Source organism: Lampris incognitus, chromosome 3 (genome assembly GCF_029633865.1).
Source record: "Lampris incognitus isolate fLamInc1 chromosome 3, fLamInc1.hap2, whole genome shotgun sequence".
Lineage (NCBI taxonomy): Eukaryota > Metazoa > Chordata > Actinopteri > Lampriformes > Lampridae > Lampris > Lampris incognitus.
In genome coordinates this window covers 29,093,031-29,115,341 of record NC_079213.1, presented here as the reverse complement: position 1 = coordinate 29,115,341, position 22,311 = coordinate 29,093,031, and the positions used below count along the sequence as shown (strand labels likewise).

General features: G+C 44.1%; 1 protein-coding gene across 1 annotated transcript in view; it reads right to left on the bottom strand.

Moving 5' to 3' along the window:
* Window positions 1–18,338, bottom strand: part of syt1a (synaptotagmin Ia) — a 48,645-nt gene extending 30,307 nt beyond the window's left edge. Inside the window, exons 1-3 of the mRNA XM_056277218.1 lie at window positions 18,173–18,338; window positions 4,112–4,284; window positions 238–363 (exon numbers count right to left, since the gene is read on the bottom strand). Of these exons, the coding sequence (XP_056133193.1) occupies window positions 238–363; window positions 4,112–4,284; window positions 18,173–18,338 (465 nt within the window). The remainder of the gene's footprint in view (window positions 1–237; window positions 364–4,111; window positions 4,285–18,172) is intronic.
* Window positions 18,339–22,311: the final 3,973 nt, after the last annotated feature.

Below are 22,311 nucleotides of genomic sequence, written 5' to 3'. Positions count from 1 at the left end.
TATTCCTGTGTGACTGCTAAGAGGCTTTGGTAACCAAAACGCCTTTACCGCCATGGGGATACAACAAAGTGAGAATGTTAGGCACAACCTGGGACTGCCGCAGTCAACGCTCAGTGATTCACAATGGGGAAGATGATAAAGTTGGACCACCACAGAGGCTGGGGGTGACCATACTTACGAAAGAGGACCTTTTGAAACAACAACACAGTGAGAGCGGATCGGAGAGGGGAGCCTTACCGTATTCTCGGTGAAATTGTAATCCAGGGAGTATTGTAATTTGCCAAGTTTCTCGTCCTCCTTGGGCTCGGGCTCTTTCTCCGTATCGGTCAGCCCTGTCTCTGCATCATCCTCATCCTTCAAGGCCTGAAGGAGACACCCACCAAGAGTCAGTGTTGTCTGTGCGTCGTCGGTGCCGGCGCCTAGCCAGCTGTGCCCCGCCCAGGGCCTGCCGACAGACCTACTCCTGTAAAAGCTGCCTCGCTTATTTTATTTTTGGGTGGGGAGCAAGCACTAGAACACCACAGTAGTTAACACCAGGGCATGCTCTGTGATGCACTACAGCCCGGAGCCTGGTCACCTGTAGATGCCTTTCTACCAATCTGCAGGATTTGGACTGAAGGGAGGAAAGATCCAATGATAGCGCCAGAGATGAGAGTAATGGGCAAGCATTAGAGGAGGAGGGGAGGGGGGAAGGGCTAGAGAAAGACAGGAAGAGAGGGTAGACAGAAAGAGGAGACCTCTGGAAAGATCACAATAAGACAATTCCCTTGATGTTATTCAGGCAGATCAAGTCTCTGGCAAAAACACAGCAATTTGGAAATGTCTGAAATGCCAGCGTGAGACGTGAAGTTGCCCTTTCAATAGCCTGGTACTGAGGAGGGGGGGGGGGTGACAGGTGGTGGCAGTGGTGGGGGAGGAGGTGGAACAGTATGTTTTAAGAACACATGCAGTTGAAGAGGCAAAAACTAGCTGTCAAGGTCATTCATTCAGTGTCAAAAGTTGCCTTCCAAGATCTCTCTTTCAGTATGCATGCATAGCATTCTCCATACTACAAACCAGTGCTCTCGTGTGACCCCATTCCCATGTGTCACTACCCCCTCACACAAACAGTCGCATTGTCATCATAACCCTCAGCTTCACGTTAACCCCAACGCCAATGGTAGCTAGAAGCATCATGCCAGCGATGGGTGGGTAGGTGTTTGTAAGAGGGCTTGTAATGTCGATCAGGCCCTGCTCCTATCAGTTTGGAAGGTTGCTCGTGTGAAAGCAAAAGGCCAAACAACATTGATTCGATTTGAATTTCGGTCCAGCCTACTGGTCCATGCCCTTAGCGAACTTGTCTGGGAATACCATTTATTTATCTGTTAGCTTATTTTCTTTGTTCAAGACAGCACAGGTGACTTATCCATCCATCCATTATCCAACCGCTTATCCGACTCAGGGTCACAGGGGTGCTGGAGCCTATCCCAGCAGTCATTGGGCGGCAGGCGGGGAGACACCCTGGACAGGCCACCAGCCCATCACAGGGTCGACATATTCACACCTAGGGACAATTTAGTACAGCCGATTCACCTGACCTACATGTCTTTGGACTGTGGGAGGAAACCGGAGCACCCGGAGGAAACCCACACAGACACGGGGAGAATATTCAGACTCCACACAGAGGATGACCCAGAGCGACCCCCAAGGTTGAACTACCCCAGGGCTCGAACCCAGGACCTTCTTGCTGTGAGGCGACCGCGCTAACCACCGTGCCGCCCGTGACTGTTATCATTTACATGTGAAATAGAGGAAAGAAGAGCGGGTAAAATGATTGAGGAAAGAACAAGCACCAATTATCAGCCTGGTTAACAGTGGACTGAGTGTTTTATCAGGTCTTACAGCTTCACAGCTTGACGTTCCTCAAAAGAAACTGTCCGTCTCTGTTGCTTGACATGACACGATGTTAACGTGAAGAATTTGTGAGAAGCTTCTCGTTTCATCGCCAATTTCAAGAGCATTTACTTGTAGAGCCTCTCAATCATTCTACATTTGCTCACGGGCTCCTGTTTGAAATTCAAGTCGAAAACTCGGAGGCAGGAGACTTGTGCTGGGCAAAAAAAGAAACAAAATCAATGTGGTTCAACCTTATGAAAGCGCACCCAGTGTTGTTTTTTTCAGACATATATATATATATGTGCATATGCAGGATTTACGCACATATATAAAAAAGATATACATGTACTGTATGCATAGTTACATATATTTGGTTCTATGGGAGTAATCGCTGTCAAGAGGCTATCAAAAAACGTCAGAGCAGCAGGCTTATCAAGAAGATCCAACAGCAATTGGGAACCTACCGCCAGCGACCAATCCCGAACAGTCATCAGACACAACACAGATAAGGAGGACATAGAAGGAAGAAACACAAATTAAAACAACCACACACAGGAGTTTACACACCAGTCTGGACACACCAGGAGAAATGACTGGCTCCACCTACTGCAGGTTCAGCATGAATGGGACCACTGACTGTGGTCGTCTCTTATGAAATGTGGATGGTCTAAAAGCTTTTTGGACTCTACCAGCCGTCTGGAAAATCTAAAAACATTATGGACGTATGTGATGTACTGCGCTGCTGTTGCTAATGGCTTTTTTATTTTTTGGATTTTGTTTCCCCCCTTTTTCTCCCCAATTGTATCCAGCCAATTACCCCACTCTTCTGAGCCGTCCCAGTCTCTGCTCCACCCCCTCTGCTGATCCGGGAAGGGCTGTAGACTACCACATGTCTCCTCCGATACATGTGCAGTTGCCAGCTGCATCTTTTCACCTGACAGTGAGGAGTTTCGCCAGGGGGACGTAGCATGTGGGAGGATCACGCTATTCCCCCCAGTTCCCCCTCCCCCCTGAACAGGCACCCCAACCGACCAGAGGAGGTGCTAGTGCAGCAACCAGGACACATACCACATCCGGCTTCCCACCCGCAGACACAGCAAATTGTGTCTGTAAGGACGCCCGACCAAGCCGGAGGTAACACGGGGATTCGAACCGGGATCTCCGTGTTGGTAGGCAACGGAATAGACCGCCATGCTACCCAGAAACCCCTCAACTAATACCTTTTCTTACTGCAGCTTCCCCTCATTTTGATGAACTATGCAACATCAAATTAAGATGAGTCCCTACGATGTTACTCCTGGTTTAAGTGTGCAAGTTACTCCTGTCCCCCGTGAGTACCTCTGTCTAAGTACGAGCCCTGAATCATGCAAGTTTTTCTATTATACAGGCCCACCTCTGATGGCAAATATGTCAGTATTGGACCCATTGCAAATAAATATATTTTGTTAAATGACTCCGGTGAGGATGAGAGTATGCTCCTGTGGTGAAACTAGCATGTTAAGTGGTGTAAAAACAGCCAATGTGACGTTTTTTCCCTTTACTTTTTCTTTTCTTTTTTTTTGAAGAAGTGAGTTCAATTGATTCTCTGATAAGGTGACGTCATTTCTCTGGGTGGATACCATGTTATTGCACGCCGAGCCCTACTCAGCACTCTAAAACGGGCCAACTTGTCTTCATAAGACAAACGGAAACAATTACAAAGAAGAAAAGAGAAGAAAATGAGAGATTTAAATTTCCCGCCAAGTAGAAATGTGTGTGAAACTGTACGTCTCTGCTTTGCGACACTGAATATAATGTATACAGTGGTGACGACAGCACCACAAAATTAGCACTATTTTTTTTTCTTTCTTTCTGTTTTTTTTTTAAAGGTGTGTGAAGATTACAAAACATAGTGTATTAATGCTGTTACTGCAAATGTGTTAAATAAAGTCCATTATCACAGTATGTCCCCCAGAGGAAGCATTAGTTATAAAAAGCAGTTTGGGGAATTGAATCACAGTGTGCAGTACAAAACAATGAGCTACTTAACATCTTCTGACACTATCTCAGAGCTACTTTACTGACTGAAACACTGACTGTTGGACTTAACAAGGCGTTGTGCGCTGAGCATGCAACAGGAGCGGTCTACACACTGTCTTAGCAGTAAATACAGTGCCAACAATACTTTTCAAGTGAAACATGGAGGGAGCATTTTTACTGACAAAAACATCAGGTGGCAGGAGTTCAAAGTTTTCACCTCGGTTTTGGCTCCATCCTTGACATCCTTCATGTTGATGGCATTTTTGCCCTTGTCTTTGCCCTTCTTTTTGTTTTTCTTCTTAAATATCCATTTTTTGCAGATGCAGAAGCAGCACGCCAAGACCAGGATGATGGCAACAAAGGCGATAGAGACGATGGCCCATGACGGTACTGCGGGAAGGAAACAGGCAGAGAGTTTGAATTACACCACAATCAGAAGAAGTGAAGCAAAAACTATTGCTGAGTCAGAGAAAACGCAAACACCATTTCATTAAACCGAGTTGACTGACGGTTGTCTTGTGAGTTGAAATGAGGGCAAGTAATAAAAGTGTGTGTGTGGGGTATGCCACAGAATCGGCACCTTCACCGGGTCTTGGCAGTTGAGGTGCCATGGTTCTAACAACTGGTCCTGACTTGGAGAAGGAGGACAATGCCTCACTGATCAGCCTTGGCCAATTTGGTGGACATAACAGATGTTGGCATTTTCCACTTGGCATTTAAACAAAGCATTCGGAGACACCTGACACTTCCATGGCAATCACCAGCAGCAAAGTGCTTGGGAGTGAGAGCGGGGGTAATTGTTCAGGGTTTGCTTAAGAGGCATTTAAGACTGTGATAAGCCAATGACGCAGTAGAGAGCGAACAGGCTCACAGCGTTGACACACCTTGCTCAAGTACTGTAGGCTACAGTAAGAGTCTTCTCAGAGTCACAGTTCTAGTCATTCTGTGCTGATCCCACACCTAACATGGTTTATGGCTGGACACGCCCTCCCTGCCACACAGCCCAGACGTGCTTTCAAGTTCACTGTACGCGGAAAGGTTGATTATAGATGTTTTTTATTTGACCCCCCCCCTTTCTCCTCAATTGTACCCGTCCACCTACCCCACTCTTCTGAGCTGTCCCAGTCGCTGCTCCACCCCCCTCTGCCGATCTGGGGAGGGCTGCAGACTACCACATGCCTCCTCTGATACAGGTGGAGTCGCCAGCTGCTTCTTTTCACCTGACAGTGAGGCATTTTGCCAGGGGAACATAGTGCATGGGAGGATCCCGCTATTCCCCCCCAGTTCCCCCACCCCCCTGAACAGGCGCCCTGACTGACAACAGGAGGCGCTAATGCAGTAACCAAGACACATGCCCACACCCGGCTTCCCATCCGCAGACACAGCCAATTGTGTCTGCAGGGACGCCAGACCAAGCTGGAGGCAACATGGGGATTCAAACTGGCGATCCCTGTGTTGGTAGGCAATGGAATAGACTGCTACGCTACCCAGATGCCCTTATAGTTTTTGCGTCCTTCATGACTCTAACGGGACTATGGGGTGACCTGCAGGCAATTCTTTTGCCTGAAAAATTGAAGCCAGTCCGCTTCGTGGCACAGTTACAGGCCAAACACTTAGGCACCTTTCTAAACAATACAGTCAGTTACCACTTCCTGGTGCACGTGCACAGAAGGATACTACACACACGGCGTGAGTGTGTACTGTAGCAGTGTAGTGTGTATCTACTAAACACACGCTCAGACATACACACGTGTGTGGTGTGTAAAGTGCAAAGTGCACACACAAAAACACAAAAAATAGAGCAAGAAATGGGTTGTTAAAAGTATCAGAGACATAAAAGAGCATCCAGATGGGCTGCAAATAATGAGGACCTCTCTCTCCTCAGGAGCCATAATCATCTCTCCCGTTCTCAAGATATCAAACACCTGGCAGTGGAAGTGGCCAATTGGCCAATTTTGGGCCATGTTCTAACTTAAGTCAATATTTACCGCTGTGAAACACTAAGTCCCCCTCCAAGTCTTTCAATGAAGACTTTATCTGAAGAACCAAAAAAAAAAAACAAACCCATCAAAACATAAAAGTATACTGCAGCTGATCTCTCTTGGCCATCTGTTCACCAGCATTCGGCTGTGGTCGTCTCACTGAGGTTCAGGGATGGGGGGTTGGAGGGGCAGAGGGAAAAAAAATCAATGCTCAGTTGACAAAATCAATAAGCACTCTCTGAGGGAAAAGAAAAAAGTGAGCGATGCTCTAAAATAACTTTGAGATCTACGGCTTTGGCCTCTCCCAAGGGTGGTGTGTTAATGGAGGCGACACTCTGGATGTACATCATTTACAACATGACATCCCAGACCAATAGTTTGTGCCTTAAAAATCCAAAGCCAGCCTCAGGACTTCACTTGGTGGATTACAAACTGTGGTTTTTCACTTGAACCACAAAACACTAGTTCCTGCTATTGACTAAATTATCCAGTTCTTACTCTGAATTTGCAAACCCTGTTTTTGCAAATATTCATAATGGCAATAATTAACCACAAGATGACAGTTGGAGGACTGCAAATATTTAGTTCGAACACAAAAGCTATGACTGCAAGCCACCAATTGTCCATTCTCGCAAACTCGTGCTTATGCTCTGTGCCAGTATGACAGGTGTGGGGCGGATGATGAGCGCTTTGCCAGTATGACTCATTTTGTAGGGAAAAAAACCCCATCTCCTGCTGTGTTTGCAAAGTCTCAGGCTTAGTTCTCCATGTACATCCAGAAAGAGAGCTTTGACCCTGGCCACATGACATGAAGCGCTCTGGTCTGAGACTAGTAACTTTGGGGAAACTGTAGGTACATCTCAGCATTTGACTAGCCTGGGGGTTGGCAACCTGCTGCTCTTTTGCCCCTCTCTAGTGGCTCCCTGTGGCTTTAAGAAAATCTATATGGAGGGCATCCGGGTAGCTTCACGGTCTACTCCACTGGCTACCAACACAGGGATCTTGGGTTCGAAACCCCGTGTTACCTCCGGCTTGGTCAGGCACAACTGGCCGTGCCTGCGGGAGGGAAGCCGGCTATGGGTATGTGTCCCGGTCACTGCACTAGCGCCTCCTCTGGTCGGTCGGGGGGCCTGTTCATGGGGGAGGGGGAACTGGGGGAATAGCATGATCCTCCCACGCACTACGTCCCCCTGGTGAAACTCCTCAATGTCAGGTGAAAAGAAATGGCTGGCGACTCCACATGTATCGAAGGAAACGTGGTAGTGTGCAGCCCTCCCCGGATCAGCAGAGAGGGTGGAACAGTGACCAGGGCGGCTCGAAAAAGTGGGGTAATTGGCCAGGTACAACTGGGGGAAGAATTTTTTTTATATGGAAATGAATATCAGATATTTTTCAACATTTTAATGTTCATTTATCATTGCTGTAGGGCTAAAGTGATTCTTATATTCTCCACACTGAAAAAAAAAAGTTTTAACAGTTCGTCAACTAAAATTTGCATCATAGCGTATGTTTACGGCCGGCGCCTTTCCCTCTAAACTTTGCCGAGCCTCAATAGTGGTGGCTAGTCTCCCCACCTCAACCGTGAACTACATAGTCTAAATATGGCTCTCACCTCACAGATGAGAGGCTGCAGTACAGCCCTGATATGCAGAAGAGCTACAGGGACGTTCAGGAACAGGAATCGCATGAAACGAGTGAGAACGCTATCCTGTAATCGGCTATCGTTTTGCAACAAAGTATTTGTTTTAGCTAATTGTGATTTTGTCATGAATTGAATGACTCTTAGCTGTTGTGTTTTATTTTTTGATTTTGATATACTTTAATGATCCCCACAGGGAAGCTACCTAGCTACCTACCTACCTAGACAGGAGTATTAACCCTAACATGCATGTCTTTTGATGGTGGGGGAAACCGGAGCACCCGGAGAAAACCCACCGCAGACACGGGGAGAACATGCAAACTCCACACAGAGGACGACCTGGGATGACCCACCCAAGGTTGGATAATCCCGGGGTTCAAACCCAGGACCTTCTTGCTGTGAGGCGACAGCGCTAACCACTGGGCCACCATGCCGCCATGCTCAGGCCCGAGAGAAAAAGAAGAGGATTACCTCGTACTGAACTGGACTTCTACTCAGTTTTGTGTTGCGTTGCTAATAGATTAAAAACAGCAAAAATTTAAACAGTTTTCTTTATTTTACTTCTTTAATTTCAAAAATGCAACAAAACATGGCATTATTGTAACGGAAATGAAAAGTTAAAGTACCAAATAATCATAAGTAGCCCACTGCAGAGTAGACACATGTGGTAAAACATATTAATGAAAGGTCATTTGGACTTATTAGTCATCTGGGTTGGCTAATTTAGACTTAATAGGCTGTGTTACTTTCATTACAAGGCTCAAATATATTATGCAGCTCCAGACAGATTTCTTTTTTGTGGCGAAAATTGGTTCTTTTGATAGTAAAGGTTGCCGACCAATGGACCAGCCATCTCTTCCACGCTCACTTGCTCTCACACACACACACACACACACACACACACACACACACACACACACACACACACACACACACACAAGGTATGGAGACTATCTTTTAATGGAAGTGTTGGAGATGTGGCAGGTTCGTATTTCAAGCCTGAAAGCTGCGGTGATAAGCAGTCACCCCTCTAAAGAGAGCTACAGACCGGTGGCCTTTATTCAAAGGGAATTTCTGATGAAAGAATTATGCATCTAATGCAATAAGACTGCCAAGGTCAAGACAAAATACCTTACTTAACCTTTTGTAGGCGCTGTGCCTCTGCACCGTATATCGCCTTACATCTGTACGTGTGTAATCATAACCTGCTCAAACGCTTGTGTTGGTGCAATGTAGTTAGTGGCAATTTATTAACCCTGCATTTATGTAACCGAACACCACTCCGCTGGTTGCTGTGGAAAAGAACACGTCAAGCCGGGCCTTATCTTGTTCATCAAGCACATGCCTACCACTGACAGACACGTCTGTGTTCCTTAATTAAATGAACCTCAGTCCCAGAAAGCAATAAAAGCATCCCCTAATTAACTACATTGTCTTTTCTCGGGAGAAAAGGAGGAGAGGAAATTAAGAGGTAGAGTGACAAAGAGAGAGCGAGGTAGTAGCACGTGCAGTGCACTTATCCCTTCTGCAGCACGTAGGACATTACATGGACGATGGACTCCACAACAGATGTGAGGCGGATGGTGATATCCCGGGTTATTTTATTCACGTTTAAGCTGTGCTATATAAAACATTATGACACGACGGCACACCCGTCTATGCTTTTAGGGCTGAGTCAACGACTGACAGGAAAAGATGCCAGCTTCTCCCCCACGATATTAAAGGACACGTCTCGACCCTGTGGCCCCGTCTTCACTGCACCACTCAAAAGTGCAAATACTCCTGATAGCCGTTTGTTTGATGCTGGCTATGCAGTGGACTTTGCACCAAACTCTGTTTCCTTCCGACTACAAATATTTGATAAAAAAAGGTTATATAGCGGTCTATTTAATGTGACATTTGACGATTTATCCAGTAGGATCTTTTAACAAAACACAACCCCACCTGCCTCTGGCTCTCTGTCAGTGATACTCGATGTCCCACATCGCCGCCTTTTGACTTTCACACCAGAACTTTGCAGATGTAATTTTTGTGTGATGGAAGGTCAAAGATTTACATTTCCAAGATAAAGCAAAGGTCACCTTTTTTACTGAGACTGCTTTGAAATACAGGCAGTTGTTTCAGTCTTCCCAGCCATATGTCACTGACCCACAGAATTTAAGATTATCTATAAAGTATATGTCATAAGGGAAAAAGCTAAATACGAAATTTATTCCTTTCATATGGAGAAATTCTAAGTGACAATACGTTCTCACAATGACCGTATATCAATCCATCCATCCATCATCCAAACTGCTTATCCTGCTCTCAGGGTCACGGGGATGCTGGAGCCTATCCCAGCAGTCATTGGGCGGCAGACGGGGAGACACCCTGGACAGGTCCCCAGGCCATCACAGGGTCAACACACACACATACACACACACACACACACACACACACACACACACACACACACACACACACACACGATCACACCTAGGGACAATTTAGTACGGCTGATTCACCCGACCTTCGTGTCTTTAGGCTGTGGGAGGAAACCAGAGCACCCGGAGGAAACCCACGCAGACACGGGGAGAACATGCAGACTCCACACAGAGGACGACCTGGGACGACCCCCAAGGTTGGACTACCCTGGGGCTTGAACCCAGGACCTTCTTGCTGTGATGCAACTGCGCCAACCACTGCGGCACAGTGGCGCTGTGGTTAGTGACCATATATCATGCACACAAAAAACACCCATATAATAATATATTTACTGTACATTTTGTAGTCGCAAAACCTCTCTGTAGAGCTTTTGCTACTGCAGAAGTGGTTATCAGCAAAAACTGCTCCATCAGAGTGAAGGCATCTCACAAACTGCTAGCATATGTTTTAGTTTATTGCATTCTGTTACTAACATGCTATAATTGAATACATCCCTCTTTTTTCTTGGAAAGTTTTAATTAACTTGAGAGAATGCCAAAAGAGGGAGCATTTAATTGATTTGTGTGTGTGTTTAATGCGGTATCTGGGTAGTACCCCCCACCAGAAGCCAGTGTTAATTCAATACGACGGAACCCTATTGGTCAATTAACTTTGACATTACATCTTGTTACGCCGATGAGTACAACACTCTGTCTATGTCCTTTCCCACTGTGGGATGTCACTGCAAACAATAACAACCACAGCAGGGAGCATTTTCTGACTTTGTGGAGCAGTGGAGGATACTACTGATTCAAATAATGCATTTTTAGATATATTCCTGACACTTTATGACCGACATTGTCCGTTGAAAGAGTACAGACAAAATCCTAAAAAGAGGGGAAAAGCATAATTTACAATGGGGTCGGAAAAAGCTTGTAAAAAGAAAAATAGGCTCTGCAGGGAATTTACCAAGCATCGAACAAAGGAAAAAAAGTACAAAAAATACAAAAACAGATTAACATTTATCATGAGATCACAACAAAAAGACTACTATAATCAGCTGTTGCAAAATCAAAAATAATATTAAGGATACCTGCAGTGTGCTTAAAGACATGATTAAAAGTCACACTAAAAAGGATTTTCCAACGCATTTAGTAAAAAATGATAATTCAGCTAAGGAAAGGCTCAAATTTGGCAAAGGAAATTAACCTTCCCACAGATGAAGATTTTGTATTTGACAACAGCAATTCAATGTTCCTTGGTGGAGTCTGTGAGAGTGATGTGTTAGAAGTGGTTAGAAAGTTTAAGAATGGGGGTCCGCGGTGGTGTAGCAGTCTAAGCATCGGCTTTGTGTTGATGCAGTTGCCCACTGGGGACCGGGATTCGCGCCTCGGTCTCATCAGATCCGACTATGGCCGGACTCGATGAAGCACCAATAATTGGCAACGCTGTCTTCGGGAGGGGGGCGGAGTTGGCTTGTGTTCGTCACAGAATGCGTCTCTGTGTGTGTCAGAAAAAGCAGTGGTTCGGCCTGGATTCGCCTTGTCACGAAAGTGGCAAGGCGTCTCCTTCGACACTGCCGGCCGGAGAGATGCAGTTGGCGAGCGCATGCAGTACGAGAGTGGGTGTTTGAACCAGAATAGGGAGCAATTGGCCACTAACTTCGGAGAAAAATCAGAAATAAAATTAATAAAAGAAAAAAGAAAAACGAGAGAGAGAAAGAAAGTTTAAGAATAAAAAAATCCACTGATGGTAATACTATTTATATGTCACCAATAAAAGAAGTAATTGACTGTGTCATCAAGCCATTTACTACCCTGTGATGGCCTGGTATTTTTCCTAATAAAATGGAAATGACTAAGGTGGTTCCCATCTATAAAAATGGTGATAAACATATTGTATCAAATTATAGACCGTGTCTTTGATACCTCAATTTTCTATAATACTTGAAGAATTATTTGTAAACAGACTTAATGACTTTATTGAGAAATATGAGTTATGGAATGACCATCAATATGGATGTAGGAGTGGTTGACATGTTTATTAGTGATGGATTTTGTAGAAAATATAGCCACAGCAGTAGAAAAGAGACAACACACTTGTTTTTAAGGATTTACGTAAAGCATTTGGCACAATCGATCATTACTTACTTTTGCAGAAATTGGAATGCTATGGTATAAGAGGTGTCACACAATGCTGGTTAAGAAGTTATTTAAATACTGAAAGTAACTGAAAGCTAAGTTGAAGTTATTAAAAGATTGACAGCTGATGGCATGAAACAGGCTTGTACTGTCTCATAAAGAATTTACTTGACTCACTGGATTATTTTGCTACTTATTTGTTGAGCACTTTCCCTACCATTGAGTCTTTCTTTTAACGAACTCTTTTAAATAAGATCTCAATATGGGAAAATTAAAAACACTGAATCAAATTTAGAAGAGTAACTTGTGGTGTTCCACAAGGTTTGGTATTGGGACCTAGGTTATTTATACTTTGTTTAAATGATATTTGTACAGCTTCTAATATGTTGACATGTATTTTGTTTGCTGATGATACACATTTATTTTATTTAGGGGTGGGCATGAATTAATTATTGAAAAACAGTAGAAAGGAAAGTGAGAATGTAAAAAAATAAAAAAGGTTTGACATACATAGGGTTAGTGGTTGTGTCAGGAAGGGCATCCGATGTAAAATTTTGCCAAATCATTATGTAGACTGACAAGACCGCCATCGGCGCTGTGCCCTCACAGGGTACCGATAGAAACTATCAAACCTGCTGTGGCAACCCCTGGGAAACAGGGAACAAGCCAAAAGAAGAAGAATAAGATTAATAAATTATCACTAAATGAAAATAAAACAATTTATGTTTGGTGGTTTCAGGGTTAATTGTAAAATGAAACTGAAGATGGAGTTGAAATTGAAAGGTTAATTTAAAAAAGATCTTGGGAGTGATTATACATCATAAACTCTGTTGGAAGCCACATATAGACTATATCAAACAAAATATCTAAATCTATTGCTATTCTTTTCAAATCAAGGGATCTGTTGAATAAGAAATGTTTGCATTGTACTGTTCCCATGTATGTCATACTGTGTTGAGGTTTGGGGAAATATTTATAAAATAAATATAGACCTTGTAATTAAACACCAGAAAAGAGCTTTTAGAACAATAAATGAAGCTTGTTACCCGTGAATCTATTGTTCCAACTCTCAGCAGTCCCTAGGTGAAACAAGTTAGGCAGAGTCACAGTTAAAACTATTTTTTAGAATCAAACATTCAATGTAGAGACCAAACCTGAGCTGCTGATACTATTATAATACCAGCATCGCCTAGCACAATTTTTGAGAAACATGGCAGCTGAGTTAAAATGCATAAAAGTGCCGACAAAATGGAGTGGCGTTATTATTTTTCCTGAAATGTCAATTATGGGTGTTTGTTATTTTGTAGTAACGGCTGGTGGTGCCCACAGTTCCGGATTAAACAGTCTCTTTGTCCAGAAGTTAATTATTATTAGCAAGGAAAGCCTTAGGTGTTTAGGGAACTCGCCGGGAAATTTAATACATTGGTTTCCTTGGAGGCAATGACTGTTTAAACACAAGCCAAATGTGGTTCAGTGTGATTACTTGCTTGGTAAAGTGAAGAAGTAGAAAGCCTGTATTATCATTGTATATAATACAACAAAATCAAGAGTGCTGCTCCTGATCAGTGCATTAAAGACATGGAAACAAAACCAAAGAACAAAAAACAACCGCAACATCCAAACAATCACAGCTAACAACAGAGGTTCTAAAATAATGAATAAGATAAATAAGAATTTGTGTGATTTTGCACTAGAATAAATGTAATTATTGCACTAGTACGAATACAGTTATTGCACTGGTATAAATGTATCTGCACTGCTATGAATGAATGGCTTTCCCTAGAAAGACAGTCAACACATTGCACATGAGGGGTTATTCGGTGCTTATTGGAGTTCAGTGTACTTATGGCCCGGTCTACGAAGAGCATCCTTACATAGTTCCCCCGGTGTTCTAAGTTACTCAGCATGGTGTGAAGAACTGTGGTGATGCCAGTGTTGTAGTACTCGAGTCCAGGACTCGGACTCGAGTCTGACTCGAGTCCTGATTTTCAGGACTCATGGCTCGACTTGGACTTGAGCACTGATGACTCCGACTCGAACACTGGGGACTCGAACACTGGGGACTCGAGACTCGACCTCAAGGTTTAGTGACTTGACTACAACACTGGTGTGTGTACATGCTTGCGAGTGCATCTGTTTGGCTGTTTTGTCACAAAGTAAATACACTCCCTTTGAAATGGTGACAGCTGCATCATTTTTGTTTAATGTAGACCTTTTTTATTTGTAGGTCAACTTTTTTACGGTGCCAGAGTGAAGCACTGGAAACCTCTTGGAACTCGACTCAGACTCAACCTTGATGACTCAGACTCGGACTCAGGTAATGGAGACTTGAGTTGGACTCTCTTTGGGGATTTGGACTCGAACACTGAGGACTCGAGACTCGACTTGGACTCGAGGTTAGTGACTCGACTACAACACTGGGTGATGCATCTTAAGTAGACCTATTTTCTCTGTAAGCAAACTGATGGTGGTCAAAGGATGGAGGGAGGTTGACTTTGATGTACTGTGAGACCAGTTTCTCAAAACACTTCATGACTACTGAAGTGAGTGTGATCGGTCTAAAGTCGTTTAGATTGTCGATGGCTGGCTTTTTGGGGACAGGGATGATGACGGCTGCCTTTAGGCAGGTTGGCACTTATGTTAGTGAGAGATTAAAGATCTTAGTGAAGAACCCTGAGAGCTGATCAGCACATGCTTCAAGTACCTTCCTGGAAACTCTGCCAGGACTAGTGGCCTTCCTCAGGTTCACTGACTTTAGCACACATCTCACTTCATGTGCCTGTAAAGTGAGTGTGTGGGTGCAGGAGAAAGGTGGATATAGTGAATCTCTGTTAGGCCTTTTTACCTCAAAGCGGGCAAAGAAACTATTTCGTTCCTCTGCCAGTGAGGCATTAGCAATGACAGTTACAGGGTTACTGCCCTTGTAGTTTGTGATGTGCTGTATTACCTGCCACACCTGCCATGGGTCATTGTCTGTGAGATGGTCCTCGATTTTTCTCTTCTATGCCTCCTTGGCGACTTTGATGCCTCTCCTTAGGTTGGCTCTAGTAGTGCTTTACAGGGCCCTATTACCTGACCTGAAGGCAGTGTTGAGGTCTCTGAGAAGTGTCAGAAATTCGCTTGTCATCCAGGGTTTCTAGTTGGGAAAGACCCAGATCCGTTTGTCAAAAGTGACACTGTCAGCGCAGTCTTTGATGGAGAACAGTACATTTTATGTGTATTTTTCTTAGGTCCTGGTGTTTGAATATATTCCATTCTGTTTGTCTAAATCAGTCTTGTAACTGAGAGTGTTCCCTCTGGCTAAGTTTTTAAAGTCTTCATATTTGGCTTTGTTTTCCTCCTAAAGGGACTGTATGCTGGAATAAGGAGCAACAAGAGGTGATCTGACTGGCCTAGGTGTGGGAGAGGTGTGGATCTATATGCATAATTAATGTTGGATAGGCATGGTCGAGTGTGTTTTTCCCCTAGTAGATCACGTCACATATTGGGACTAAACTAGGAAGCACTGTGTTCAAGCTGGCTTGATTTAAGTCCCCGGCTATGATGTAAACTCCGTTGGGATAAGCATGCTGCTGTTTGATTGTAGTATTGAGTAGATGGGCAAGAACTGTCCTAATGTTAGCATCTGGTGGGATGTAGACAGCCATGACAATTACTAATGTTAGATCTCGTGGCAGATAGAGGGGTCTACTTATAACTGACATACTTTCTAGGTCGGGGGAAAAATGGCAGTCAATAATTCTACTTATAGTACACCAGCCACTATGCACATACATGCAAAGTCCTCCACCTTCACTCTTATCTGAGTCTTTGTTTCTGTTGTGGCAATGAATCGTGTGGCCCGCTAGCTGTACTGCTGCATCTGGGATATGCAGTATTTGGGTGATATCAGGTTTCCATTATTATCATCACACAGCTGCTGCAAACGAAGCTGTTGCAGCCATGTGTAGCTTCAACTTGTCCATTTTGGCAATGGATCTGGCGTTGACAAGAAAGATGCTCGGTAGCGGAGGTTTGTTTGATTGTTTCCTTAGCCTGGCTAGTAAGCCTGACCAGCATCCTCACTTCTGCCTTCTCTCCCTCTGCTGTCTACGCCGCCTGACAGACATGATAACAATCCATGGAGACCCCAGTGGTCTCGTTATATCCTCCGGTATGTTATGAGTCTGGTGAAAGTCGCTTGAGATGGCTGTTTTGTATTGTAATCCAATATCAAGCAAGTCTTGGTGGCTGTAGATATAATTTGCTTGACAAAACTTTATAAACAAAAAGTAAGACACACAGTAAAGGCACCGAATTGAAGAGCTATGTGCTGCTGCATCTGTGCATGCCTTCATCATCAGCCTAGCGTGATCGCTAGCATGATCTGAATAGGGCTTTTTAGAAATTCAAATCAAAATAAAGGATTACATCTTTGAGAATCAACTGCAGTGGAGTCAATACTAAATAGAGTTAAGATATGCATATGGAATACACATAGAGCCAAGATCAAAAAGTAACTGCCAGTAAGATTTGGAGAGACAGAAATAAACTCTATTGTGTGACAACAAATTCAAGCCAACAGCCAACAGATGGGGCTGAGGTAGTATGGCTGTAGCTCAAAGATGTATCCGACAGATCTTGAGCGTCACAAGAAAATCAGCCACAAGCTGGGCCCATGCAACAGCTCTGTGAATTCAATTCTAAAGCTTAGGGCTGAAGGCTGAAGCTAGTTTCTAAATCCACTGAAAACCCTTGGCAAGAGCAATAGATTGACTTTGCAGAAAACAGTGGCACCTTTTCCCACACATTGCCTTAACTATTTCTTGGGTATTCATCATCAGTTTGGTAGTGCTGGGGTACAAACGTGCTCCTGCTGATTTACGGAATGAGGCAAATAATAGTAATTTAAGCTCCTCTGGAGAGCTCTTCTGTCTTTGGCATGCTAAACAACCCCTTACTTAGTGCTTGTCCAGAGATCACAATGTGCTAATTAGGGAGCATAATGAATTGGCTCTGCCTTTGCCAGATAAAAACATTTGAAAAGAGGCGGTGGGCTTTTGGAGGAATAGTTTGATTCTACTGAGAATGAACAGTCATGGTAAGAGTCTTCAGGCCAACACTGACATATGATGGAGAACCTTTGTGCCTAAGTGGAATGAAAAGCTATGAACCTGAGGCAGAGGGATTTAGGTTTAAATCACAGGATTCATATATTTCAGGCCCCCTTCACTGCAGTTTCCATATAGTTCACATTGCTATTTTTGTTCAACCACAACATCAAAGCTTATATTTCAGTGCAGGAAAATCGCCACCATTTTCAGTTAATCAGTTTCCAACTTATATGTCCTCATGGAGCTCGGAAAACAGCTGACTGGTGGTGGCTATGAACCAAGAAAAAAAATATGGGTTTATTTTCCCTGGCAAATATGCTCTTTGTTTCAGATAAGCACTCCCAGGTGGAAGAAGAAATCTCTCTTCAGACTCCTTGCACCATGAATCTCTGAGAGGAGAATATCACTTGTCATTCACATCATTGCCAAAGCAATGGGGCTTCTTTTCCACAGGAGCCATTTCCTGATTTTGAATTACTTGCACATGAGGCTATGGGCACATCTATATTTAGGTGGTGAATTAAAGAAAAAAAGTCTTGTGGTTATCAAGGCAATACCTTATCCTTGATGCAAACGAGTCAGAGATTTTAGAGATCATGTTTTGGATTGCAAAAAAAAACCATAAGCTTAAAACCTGGTGAAGCATCTGATCAAAGTGTGACAAAAATGCAGGATGTGCAATGAATGAAGTGACAAGATATAATTTCTGATAATACGAGAGATGGAAAAAAATATATCTTTCGTTTTTAAATCATTTAACATAGTTTTCTCTAATTGATATGCTAAAACCTGCAGGAATGACTCAAATGCTTGCTTTGGCATTATTTTGCCTTAATTTTATTCAAAAAGAACTAAATATCAAACAACAAATTGGTAGTCTTTATTAAGTAAAATTCTTGGAGAAAGGCCATGGTGATATCCAATCATAATTCCTTTGACTGATGTTAAACATAAGCTCACACACTACCAATGCCAAGTCAGCCAGCCACAGCGAGGTGGGGGAAAAACAGTCAGACTCACGTGGGATTTTGTTGAGTTCATTCATGAACTTGTCCTTGAGCTTGGAGAAGGCCTCGTCCTTCTCGCCAGCGCCCGGACTGGCCAGGTCGGTGGTGTTGGCACCAACCAGAGAGGTGGTGGTGGAGGCAGGAGCCGCCGCCAGGGCTTCCCTTCGACTCTCACTCATGGTGGTAGTGCTGGGCAGCCAGGCGGTTGCTGGAAAGGGAGACATGGAGTGAGAGAGAGAGACAGGTGGCAAAAGACAAGAAAGAATGGGTGAGATTTTTGCTACTGTGACAGATGCATTTCAGAGACGGCGTTCTTGCCTTGTCAAATGAGTAATTTGATGCAGTCTGTGTGAGCAGCTGCCGGCTCAGCCTGAGTAAACATCACCTGGGGTTCCAGAATGATCCTGCAGACGCCCACCAGCCGCTGCAGGCATGAAGAGTTGGCCATAATGCTGAGAGCAGCCCAAAGTTTTTTCACACCTTTCTTAACCCCCAGATTTTAATAACATGTAAAAATGAAGTGGCATTTATTTATTACTGCTGCACATTAAACCCTAACAAAGCTACTGGTTCATTTGTCGTGCTGTCCTTTTTCAGATAGACTGAGGATACAGCAGGTTTTAGTAATGGGGAGGGATTACCCAAATGTAATCTCATCACACCATGTCCAATAGCCTCAGGTGGCTAACAGGTGTATTTACTCTGCATTCACGTCTTTCTCAGAAGGAGAAAGAAACATAACATTCTGCTTAAACAATACTCTGTGTATATAAATGTGTTTGTATTCACACAGTCACACCTGTGTGGATTTCCGATACACTGTTATATATAGCTGCAATACATCAGATAGTCACTTGTACTGTCATAGATTGGTTTCACATTGTGTATTCAGCCCTTGTCCAATATTGTACTATCAGTTAACAGACTCCAGACATCAAGACAGTTTATTGGGTATAGTATTGCAGGATAAAACTGGATATCAAGAAGTATTAGATTAAACAGGATTATCAGATATGGCTGAGAAATAGATTTTCTGGTTCATTGAAGGAATCAGGGATTATTTGGAGGAACTCTGGGAAAATACTTGCATTTGTCTGAAGCAAATAATACTCTGTTGGACCCAGTGAAAAATGGGAAAGCTATGTCCTTGACTCAGCCGACTGGTGGACAGGTTTTGACGTGAACAAACGGTACCAATATCTGCACCATAGGGTGGTTCTCCATCTCCCGCTGCTAAGGGGGTATGCACAAAAAGAGAAAAACTATTGCAAAGTACAAAAACTGCCAGCCATGGCTTATTGATGAGCTCAGGAAACTGAGATGCATTGAAGAGCAGGCTTTGCAAGGAAGTGGATGAAGAGGAATAGAGACGAGCAAAGCCTTCGCTTGTGATTCAAACACAAGCACATACTTCTCTGCCTGTGATCAGTGATGTCGGCAGAATGCCGTCGACACGCTCACTTCTAACAGGTGGTGAAGCTTAAAAGCCCGATGCAGAGTACCCCCTCCGACCTTCCCCTTCCTCACCTCTGTCCCTGTCTGATCCCCTTCTCTCATTTATAAGGTCTTGTTATGTGCCGCCGCTGGTTAAACAAGCTGAATTCGCCGAGCAGCAATGGTAGCGATTCTGATCTCTGACTTTAAATTATGTTCTTGTCACATGTTCGCTTGCTGTGTCACATCATGCTGGGAAAGCATCTAAGCTTGGCACTTTCCAGCTGTGATTTTAACACTTATCTAACACTCACGACAACTTCTTTTTGGCCCTTTTTACACCTGGCATTAACATGCATCTTCTGTGATCCGATCACAAGTGGACAGCTTTAAGTGCATTGAGGACGCATTGACATCTGATCGCTCAGACCACATTCGGAGGTAGTTTGGGCTGCCTATGGCCACATTCATTTAGCAGTGTCAACACGAATGTGTCCTGGGTCACACTGAAAGACGGCCTACTTAACTGACATCCTCTGTTTAAGCAGAAGTACATACTCGCCAAAAAGACTAAAGTATGTACTCATGCTTTGACTACGTACTTGCTGAAAAGACCATAATACGCAGAAAAGACCATGTCAGGGGCATCCGGGTGGTGTGGTGGTCTATTCCAATGCCTACCAACACGGGGATCACCGGTTCGAATTCCCGTGTTACCTCCGGCTTGGTTGGACATCCCTACAGACACAATTGGCCGTGTCTGCAGATGGGAAGCTGGATGTGGGTATGTGTCCTGGTTGCTGCACTGGCGCCTCCTCTGGTTGTTTGGTTTGGGGTGCCTGTTCAGGGGGGAGGGGGAAATGGGGGGGGAATAGCGTGATCCTCCCACGTGCTACGTCCCCCTGGCGAAACTCCTCACTGTCAGGTGAAAAGAAGCGGCTGGTGACTCCACATGTATCGGAGGAGGCATGTGATAGTCTGCAGCCCTCCTGGATTGGCACAGGGGGTGGAGCAGCGATTGGGACGACTCAGAAGAGTGGGGAAATTGGCCAAGTATAATTGGGGAAAAGCCAAAAAAGAAAACAGTTATATACAGTGCATCCGTAAAGTATTCACACCCCTTCACTTTCCCCACATTTTGTTATGTTACAGCCTTATTCCAAAATGGATTAAATTCCTTTTTTTTCTCATCAATCTACACACAATACTCCATAATGACAAAGTGAAAAAGGTTTTGTAGAAATTTTTGAAAATTTATTAAAAAATAAAAAACTGAAATATTGCATGTACATAAGTATTCACACCCTTCGCTATGACACTCAAAATTGAGCTCAGGTTCATCCTGTTTCCACTGATCATCCTTGAGATGTTTCTACATCTTGATTGGAGTCCATCTGTAGTAAATTCAATTCATTGGACATGATTTGGAAAGGCACACACCTGTCTATATAAGGTCCCACTGTTGACAGTGCATGTCGGAGCAGAAACCAAGCCATGAAGTCAAAGGAATTGTCTGTGGACCTCCGAGACAGGATTGTATCAAAGCACAGATCTGGGGAAGGGTACAAAAAATTTCTACAGCTTTGAAGGTCTCGAAGAGGACAGTGGTCTCCATCATTCATAAATGGAAGAAGTTTGGATCCACCAGGACTCTTCCTAGAGCTGGCCGCCCAGCCAAACTGAGCAATCGGGGGAGAAGGGCCTTGGTCAGGGAGGTGACAAAAAACCTGATGGTCACTCTGACAGAGCTCCAGCGTTCCTCTGTGGAGATGGGAGAAACTTCCAGAAGGACAACCATCTCTGCAGCACTCCACCAATCAGGCCTTTATGGTAGAGTGGCCAGACGGAAGCCTCTGCTCAGTAAAAGGCACATGACAGCCCGCTTGGAGTTTGCCAGAAAGCACCTAAAGGACACTCAGACCATGAGAAACAAGATTCTCTGGTCTGATGAAACCAAGATTGAACCCTTTGGCCTGAATGCCAAACGTCACGTCTGGAGGAAACCCGGCACCTCTCATCACCTTGCTAATACCATCCCTACGGTGAAGCATGGTGGTGGCAGCATCATACTGTGGGGATGTTCTTCAGCGGCAGGAACTGGGAGACTAGTCAGGATCGAGGGAAAGATGAATGGAGCAAAGTACAGAGAGATCCTTGATGAAAACCTGCTCCAGAGCGCTCAGGACCTCAGACTGGGGCGAAGGTTTACCTTTCAACACGACAACGACCCTAAGCACACAGCCAAGACAACGAAGGAGTGGCTTCGGGACAAGTCTGTGAATGTCCTTGAGTGGCCCAGCCAGAGCCCAGAGTTGAACCCCATTGAACATATCTGGAAAGACCTAAAAATAGCTGTGCAGCGACGCTCCCCATCTAACCTTACAGAGCTCGAGAGGATCGGCAGAGAAAAATGGGAGAAATACCCCAAATATAGGTGTGCCAAGCTTGTAGCTTCATACCCAAGAAGACTTGAGGCTGTAATCACTGCCAAGGGTGCCTCAACCAAGTACTGAGTAAAGGGTGTGAATACTTATGTACATGCAATTTTTCAGTTTTTTTTTGTAATAAATTTGCAAAAATTTCTACAAAACCTTTTTCGCTTTGTCATTATGGGGTATTGTATGTAGATCGATGAGAAAAAAAAAGGAATTTAATCCATTTTGGAATAAGGCTGTAACAACAAAATGTGGGGAAAGTGAAGGGGTGTGAATACGTTCC